We start from the raw sequence: 9,200 nt of genomic DNA on the forward strand, positions 1-9,200 counted from the left end.
TGTAATCCATGATCATGAGTGTAGGATACTTTTTCACAAACTCCAGCACCACACCACATTACAACTGTTAAGCATCGCAATGACTTACCATCTCCTTCCATTCAAAATCCCTGATAAACGTATTGGTAATGACAAAGCTCAATGTATGTAAATGCCTACTGGTAGCAACCCCCTAGTGAATAATTTTAACATAACATTTGCCACCTTCCTGCTCTGCAGATAGCTAGAACATCACCCATCTCCGTCCACTGACATCAAGTAGGCCGGCTGGTTGCCGAATGCAGAGAGCCATATGGAATGATCATACTAGTTCTGGCACTGCTTCTCCCAATACCTAGACTTTCATCCCACATCCTTACATCCACTGAACCCTTGCAATCTCCATACCCTACCTGTTCTTAAATCCTTATGGCCTTCTCTGACCCAGTAGGGTTGGGTCACCAAGCCAGCCCTAGAATCATGGCTACTGCCTATGACACCCGACCACAGCATGTCATCCTCACCATCTAGAACTGGCAGACATGGTGAGTTTTCATGTTAAGTGTGTTTGGTTGCAGCAGCATTATGGAACTGACAGCCATTGCAATGTGTCCTTTATACACAAGGACACTGTAAACCTTCATCACATTGTATTCTTTATAGTTGTGCAAATGTCATCACAATGTTTGATACATTGCCATTTATCTCCTTAATGCTGTGTATCTAATTCATATTCAACAGTGATGTTTTCTTTGATGGCCAAGGGCTATAAATCTGGCATGTGTCATTGCAATGCATTGATTACACGAATGGCTATTGCGGAATACTGTCATGACATTCCATATTTTACATAAAGGGATCATTGTTGAATCTGATGGCAATGAGTGCCTTACAGTACAGTGCAATATGAAAACTTTCATGGGTGGCGTATCCATTCTAGAAATGTGTTGCAAATTAAGCCACAGGAAAATAATAAGTAACCTGTGACTGTCATAGCACTATAGGCAATGGCCATGGCATTTTAGCAACCTCAATACTCCTGTGCAGAATGAGCGGTCCTGACCTGTGCAAGCATCGATGCATTTAATTTTACCGTTTTCTAAAGCGACTCGAGACCCAAGGTGGGACAGATCACTTGGCATAATTCCAAGTAACCATTTGTGGGTTGCAAGAGAGAGACTACATGTAATACAAGTAAGTAAGAATACAAAATGAGTGAGAACAGAATAGCATTCAATAAGTACAGGTTACGTGTTGCTTCAATGAGTGTTATGAATAATCTTGAAGTAAACGCTAAAACTCAATTAGAGTTCCAGACTTTCCAGAAATGTAAGGGCTTTCTTGTTGATTGGTGTTCCTCGAAGTGTGAGGTGGCGTTGAAACAGGAGACATTTTACTTAACTTTAAAGGTAACATGGGAAGGGTTGATTTTTGATGTGTGTTGGGATGGAGAGTCACCCTCTCGAGGAAGTTCAGGAGAAGGATTGCGCTTTAGTGTCTTTCTGTTTGAATTATGGGATTGAGGAAGGAGAGAGTATGTAAATCCAAAGATGGGACTCGATACCTGAAATGGCCGGTTCTGAGCTAGATAAAATGAAGAGAGCTAGAGTGGAATGCCTTATGGGTAAAGCTTACTCGTTTACAGTTTTAGATTCAGTGGAGAGTTAGTTTACTGTGATCAGGTTGCTGTGAAATAATCAAACTTTCTTCAGCCAGTAGCTAGCCAAGCCACTGCATTTAATGCTGCTTTGAGAGGGGGCAGATAATAGACTGGGGATTCCTACAGGTAGTAACTTTCTCCAGTAAAACCGTGAAAGCACAAGAACGTTCCTCACTTGGATCATTTCTTCACAGCAGGATGGCACCAGATCACACAACATAAATTGACCCAGACTTGGACTGAGGCGGTGCAGTTTGGGGAGACATCAGAAGGAATTGTGTTTTAAGTGGGGTGAGATTAAGGTAGTATATCATCTTCAAGACTTGATGTCAGCCAGAAATTGATCAGCAATTTCAAAGTCTTTTGAGGGAAGAAATGTTCAAATAGAGTTGAACGTCATTGGCGTAAAAGTGATATTCAGTGTTTGAGGGAGGAGACAAGTAGTTCCCTGTGGAGATTGAAAAGAGTGGAAGCGAGAATAACATTGCGGAACACTTTATCCTAGCATGAATACCCCATGCCCCATATCCCAAGACCCTCCCTTAGCAGGCTAGCACAATGGTCATAATTTTCTTATCAATCCCATACAATATATCACCAGAACCCTTAAACAGAACTGTTAGCAGCCTGGAATGTTTTTTGCAGCACTCATTTATATTTTGGACATGCCAGGTATGAAACCAGCACCCTGACGAGTAATGACATCAACTAGGAGTTTTTCTTAAGAACAGCCTGCCACAGTTGTAGGCAATGCTTTTTAAAATATCCCATCAAGCAAAGTATTTTTTTCACATACTCTTGGTGGGGGGGACTACCCTGCCCCCAAGTCCCCTAGGAAGTGCAAGGGTCTCACATACTCAGGTCAGTATAAGGCTGGAAAGAGCATGTCTGAAGAGAATTGCTTTTGGTGTCCATTCCGGCCCTGCTTATCGGTGTCTGTTTAGTTAGAAAATTTTGCAGTTCTATCACTTCGTCTGTTATTAATATACAAATAAATGCATTTAAAGAATGGGTATGCCACCTTCACTGACTATTGCTGTAGGCAACTTAAATGCTTGAATAGTTTGGTCTTTGGATCGTTTGCAACTTTGTTTTGTGGGATGTTATCGACAACCTTAGTTTGCCGAATCATTTGGGTTACAGAGTTTTTTTATAGCAGTTTATGAAGCGCCATGCTTACTCTATTGCCGAGTGTTCCCGCACTGAATCCCATTCAAGAGGCTGAGATCATGAAGAGCATAAAGGATAGAGAGATTCTAGGTAGCGAAACTTTTCCTAAAACAGCCAAGTTTTGAGTTGCATGCTACTCACCAAAAAAGCACTTCAACACTTATCAGGGGTAGCAAGTGCTAAATAAATGCAAACCTTTTTCCCTTTTCTATCCCTCCACTATGCTCCTCAATCAAAATAACTGAATAAAATATCCACCACTCAAATTACTTTCATATTTCACTATATTAATTCACCACTAATTCTTTATAGGTTCCAGAGTATCGTGCTACTCGACGAAAAAGCACTTCAACCCCTCGTCACCGGTAATAAGCTCTATGTAAATGCAATTACAATAAAATACAGTACAATTTGTTGATTCAGTCAACATCTTCATCACAGATGTCAGATCTTTATTTTTGGGCAATTCAACCTTAACCCATCTCCTGCACCTCAATTAAATCGTGGGTTTCACGTGGGTAGTACCTGCCAAGGAGACAGCAATGTTTGGGCGATATTAAAGAAATGCAAGTCCATTCATTAATTTCAGAATCTAATATATTAATTCATGTATTCATTGTCCTCATGTAGGACTACGGCTGCTACTGTGTTTTCTAGGACTGGTAGTGTTTCCTGCAGATTTGTGTCGGGACAGAAAATATGGAGTTGAGAAAAAGTTAATGTGGTGCCGATATTTTATACACATTTTAAAATTAGAAAAGTGTATAGATAGGTGCAGAGTGAAGTAACTATTTTATTATAAGAACTGGTCCCACTCAGGGGTTGCGAAAGAAGTGAAACATTCATCTTTTCGAAATGGTTCTCAAAATGCTTGTCAGGCAGACTGTAATAAATCTGTGAATGTCCTGAAAAATAATTCAAAGTGTATAGTTAGTTAGAGCCACTGCTGGCTACGTGGTACCCAACTAAACATACTCTGCATTAAGCAAAGGGGGCTTAGGATGTCATTCTGGCCTGGGAAAGCAAAATTTCCCAGGGACAGTTAAGATAGTTCAGTTGGTTTATGTGCCTTCTAAAGAAATTTGAGGTCGCTGCTTTGACTTATAGGTCGAGTCTACTCAGCCTTCCCTACCACTGAAAAGGTACCGCTGTGGTTAACAATAGTAACCAGGGCTGGACTGGCCGTAACGGGCATCGGGCATTTCCCCGGTGGGCCGCCAGGGTGGGGTCCGGTATTGGGCCCCTGGGGGGCCGTTTTTGTTACAGGCCCGTTTTTTGCAGCATAGCTGCAATATCACCACCTGTAACAAAATCAGCCGAAACCGGCACTCACAAACAGCTCGACCGCACCTCCAACTCCCCCGGGGCCGGCCAAGCACTTTGCCAGGGTCGGTTTTGGTTCCCAGTCCGGCCCTGATAGTAACATGTTACTAACTTAAATGAAAACCAGGTGAATACCCTCCCTCTAAATACCCTCCCTCTTTTGTATGGGTGTGTGGAGTGTGGTGCAAAGTGAGCTGAAGAACAATGATGGATTCAACCCAGATCTGTGACTGGGGGTGAGTGTCTGAAAAGTTTCAGCGCACCGTCCATCATCTCCTTGTGTTTGCTGTGTGGTACACACTCCAAACGTTCCTGGCCCATTCAAAAGCGTTACAAATCAAGCCACACAGTTGGGAAGGTACTGCCAAGCAAGAGAGAAGACAGACCAGAGAGAACCTCTGAATGGAAGGAGTAGAGGCATTCCGCAATTCACTCTAATAACAGGGGAGTAACAAAGGCCCCTGCAGCCCCTGTAGCGGAGGGGGCCCCCATTCAGCACTAGGCCAATAACTATCTGTTAAATACGAGAGACCTAGGGTCCTTATCCTAATCTGAAGGGGTGCACCATTATTTTGCAGTACACCATTGTCTAATAATGCTCACCAACGGCTCAGATAATGCACTTTCCTGCAAGGAACACTAATTTACCACGTCTACACATGCTTTCTAGTTGAATTTACACAAAATGCATGTAACTCCATGATCAAATATGCAAAACGTGTTAGGTATACTACTAGTAAATCGGTGGACCACAAGAACACTTAACTCAAACAAAAAGATTGTGTCTAGGACACTTCAAACATATTCTCAAATGCGCTGGCATGCAGTTTTGCAACTGTTTAATCTCTCAGTACATGCACTTTAATTTGCAATCCCAGCAGCTGCCAATAAAATGACTAGATTGCTGGTGCCAACATGCACTGGGGTAAGCCTTTAAAAGCAGCAGACACTAGGGGCCTGATGTGCAAAGAGACCGGGTGCAAATAGTTGTGGTCGAAGGCTACCGACTATTTGTGACCTGCCTCCAATTTTGCGATGCGACCTATGTACTAATAGATAGGGTCGCAAAATCTCATTTCAGAAGGCCGCAGAAAGACCAGCCTAAGTAATAATAATTAGACATGTTGAGAGTTGCGCCCCCGTGGGATTGGATACAAACACAGGGATGATGACCTGAAAGAAACAGCACATTTTTTTTACAGTAGTCGTGTTCCTTAAATAAGCCACTGCTGACTTAAAAAAATATATTTCCCACTTGAGAACACATCAGGGGGAGCTGGGAGTGGGTGCTTAAAACACAGCCCTCCCCCGGAGGTCGGTCAACAGAACTCCAAAGGTTGAAGCTATCCCTCCGGGACAGCTTACCCTCTACAAATAGGTTACCACCACCTTTGAGGGCTCAGTAACTTTTAAATGGTTTGCAACTGCGGCCACAAACCATTGAAAAATCTCTTTGGAAATCCCAATTAAGTGGGAACATCCCCTTAACTCCCGTTCCCAATTGCGATTTGAAACAAATTTGTAAACCTATTTTAAGATTTGGACAGACTTTACCTAATTGCAAAACTGGTTCAGTAGATCGCAAAAAGCAATTTTGCAGTCACAAACCTTGGGCCTCATTTATGGTTTCTTGCTGTAGGGCAGCACAGCAGGCCTTGCTGCTAATCTGCCCTATGGCAAAAGAAAAGGGCAGGAATGTGCCCTATCTATCCGATACGGTGCATTCCTGTCCTTTTCCTCCACGCTGGTGCACAATGGGCTGCTGTGCACCAATGCAGGCACCTTTGCACCATGGTACGTGCGTTGCGGGGATGACCATCACAAGAGGTGTTTCCTCTTTCTATGTGCACTGCAGAATGCCTCCTTTACGCCTCCCATGTGGGGGCGTACGTTTTTGGGGCTGCCTCAGACTTACAATTTCTTGTAAATCTGGGGTAGTGTCAAAAAGCCATGGATGTTGCTGGGAACGCCCCCAGCAACACCCATGGAACACACCTTACATCCAATTTTCTGCAAGAAAGGGGTACGTATTTTATAAGATCATCAAACGCCATGTAACGTGGCTTTACGTGGCCTTATAAATATGCCAGTGGCACATTGCACCACTGGAACGTCCAAAAAATGATGTTCTGAAGCCGTAATAGTGGCGGCGAGGCCCCTTTAGAGTGTGTAAAGCGCAGGGTTTGCACCCACAAAATGGCTTTGTTACACCAGCCCCAGAATACATAAACTCCTCAGATGTTCCTAACAGTGCTACTTACCACACCATATATTGCATGATGAAACCCTGTGAAATTTTGCACCATTGCTTTTTGCATCAGTACTTGGTGCTATTTTGCTGTATGAATCCCAATGTTTGTAATTTGAAAGTTGTTGCACAGAAAAGCACTGATCATAACAAAAATCAACCGCAAAATGCACACCCCTTACCACTTGTAATACGGTGCTTAACAAATCCTTGGAGCAATGTAGCACCGCCTGGAAAGTAAACTGCCGAAAACTACAAGCAATAAATACATGACTTCTTTGTAGCAAAGTAAAATCCGCATCGCTCTCCTGCTATGAGCAGCTTTGGAGAAGAGACCCTGCTTTTAGTAACCCAGAAAGAGATTGGTACAATCCATGTTAAATAGAAAAAGCACAGCTGACCGAAGGCCGTTGCAATCAAAACCCGGGACGTGATCACTTCATGGCAGGGGTGAGCAGCGATATCTCCTTCCCCTCCCTTTGGAATGGTCCGTCAAGGTTATATTTAGCTATCTGAATTCCCAAGCACTCCCCAGGCAGCCTGAAGTCACTGCTAGCACCTGCTCCGATACCCCTCTCAAAGCCTGGAAAATTCAATAAAGAACAGCTACACAAAGATCTAACAAACTATTAAGTTTTCAACTATTTGCCCACTTTTGAATGTGCCTTCAGTGTCCCACTCCTGCTAAATGACAGGGTTTTTGGCACACGCTCTATTTCCACTGCCGGTCTGAAGAATCTCGGGTTCCCCTCTTGGAACCAGAAATGTGATCTCACGCCGCCCCTCCCATCTGCACAGGTCTCTGGTGACACCATGCCTAAAATGGCACATGGACGGGGTCTCCGTTTAGAATCCCAGACCTAAATGTGTCTTTTAACGGCCTGGTGGCACCAGCTGGTGTCAGTTACTTGAGGGTCAGCTGGCCCGCGGGGGAGGGGGCCCGGGTCAAGATGGGGTGAAAATAACCACTGCTTAGTTGAACGACACCTCGAACTGTCAACGTTTGCGAAAAGCAAGTGCAGTTGAAAATCTCAAATACTTTTCAGCCACGAAGATCTACGTCAGTTCCGCTTACCACCTGCACCCGTTCACCCAGACTGCAGGGTGCATGCGCTTGTTAGGCTCTGTTTCGTTGAAAGAGCTATTTTACCAAAGTCCCAGGGCAGTGACACTGCTGCGGGGTTGACAGCTATTATTTGACATGGCTACTTCACTTTCAAAAAGGGCCTGTCTTCAAGTTGTAGATTGATCACATAAAGTCACGAGGAACGCTCAGAGTGTTGCGCGCCTGCTGCAGCGATCTAGGCGGGGCCGCTGCTTTTCGACCTTCAAAAATCCACCGAGTGGCTGCGATCTATGTAGCACCTCAAGGTGACCGGTTTGAATCCCGGTGGGAGCCGATGCGGCCTTCATCCTTAGTACATCGACAGAGTACCAATGGGAGGATTTATTCTAACCTTATATGCAGCACTACAAAACAGTAACTTTAGGTGTGAACTACAAGTTATCATTATTTTTATAACCACATAAGGCACACGCTAGAGATGCATGAGAAGAGACCATTTCAATATGCGGGTCTCTGTCGGAATCTTCTTACCTTCCTTTGCTGCTTCTCCCAGGCTGGGTCCAGGAGCAGGTCCCTGTCCCAGTCATCCTCCTGGGTCATGTACGTCGTTTCCTCCACATAGGAGTGGTTGTACTGTACGTGACTCTCGACGGCAGTCATTTTCATGCCCTGGCTTCCTCTCCCTCTGTTCACTTTAATTTCCCCCTACCCCCTTTAGCTTAAAAATATCTATCTGCTATCGCCCGCGCCCTCTCTCGTGGAAGCCCTGGGCAGCTCGTCGAGACGGGACCCTGTCCTGGCTGCTGCTCGCCCCGCGCAAAGCTCCTGGTCAAAAGTGGCCCACGTGACCGGTCCTCAATAAGTATGAGCCACCCTCCAGATCCGGATCAGGTTCCATCCTGGAATGGAGAAAAGGGAGGGGCCGCCAACCCCCGGAGGCCAATCCTAGAGGGATATTTCCAATTGCTGGGGGAGGCGAGGGGTGTCGCAACCCCCACCACCTGCACCGAGCAAAGACCTTGCTTTGCGACAGCTGAGCCTTTTCCCAGTTACACGTCTAAGGGTGGGGATCCGACACTGACTATGCCCCCAACACATGGATGGCCAAGATGCCTTACCACACAAGTGGAACGCTAACCTACCTTGTGGAAGATTAATTTCTCTGACTGCAAGTATATTTTCTAGTCATACATAAAAGTTATAGATGTGGTCACTGCCCTTTAAATACGTCACAGGCTCACTTCACTCACTGAGTGCATATTATCAGAGAAGCCTCGCCGTACTCGGCACCTATGAATAGCTCAACTTGTGGAAAAAAATGCTTCGTAGCTTCTTAGGGCCCTCTGCGCCAGCCATTTTGAAAGCATCCGAGAAAAGTTATGTTTCCTAGTGAAATTATATCTAAGAACTCTACACGACGTGGAATCTTTCTGAGCAGAAACAGCAAGGACGTTACTTTATGAACGAGGAAGGGTAGCAGCTGTGGATACACACAATGATAATGTCTAAAACTGCAGTCTGACAAGGAACAGGCACCACCCATACCACTGTGCATAGTGGCGAGGTGAAGAGTCCCATAGCAATGTTTTTTTACCTGTCACACAAAGCAAACATCTTTGCTTTCTTGCATGTTCAGCAGTAGGCCCTGTGAAAATGTGCAGAATAATCTCAGCATGACTACTCCTTTCTCGTGCTCAGTTCTCAGCTACTTCCCATTGTCGTGGTGGCTCTGACCACCTCCTGTCAAGCATTCT

At 44.8% G+C, this 9,200-nt stretch overlaps 1 protein-coding gene across 1 annotated transcript in view; it reads right to left on the reverse strand.

Annotated features, from left to right (window-relative positions):
* The window catches only part of ACTN3 (actinin alpha 3), a 196,626-nt gene extending 188,349 nt beyond the window's left edge, over positions 1-8,277 (reverse strand). The window contains exon 1 of the mRNA XM_085625497.1: positions 7,978-8,277. Within this exon, the coding sequence (XP_085481623.1) occupies positions 7,978-8,112 (135 nt within the window). The 5' untranslated portion in view covers positions 8,113-8,277. The remainder of the gene's footprint in view (positions 1-7,977) is intronic.
* Between the last annotated feature and the right edge of the window lie 923 nt (positions 8,278-9,200).

This window comes from Triturus cristatus, chromosome 9 (genome assembly GCF_964204655.1).
Source record: "Triturus cristatus chromosome 9, aTriCri1.1, whole genome shotgun sequence".
Taxonomy (NCBI): domain Eukaryota; kingdom Metazoa; phylum Chordata; class Amphibia; order Caudata; family Salamandridae; genus Triturus; species Triturus cristatus.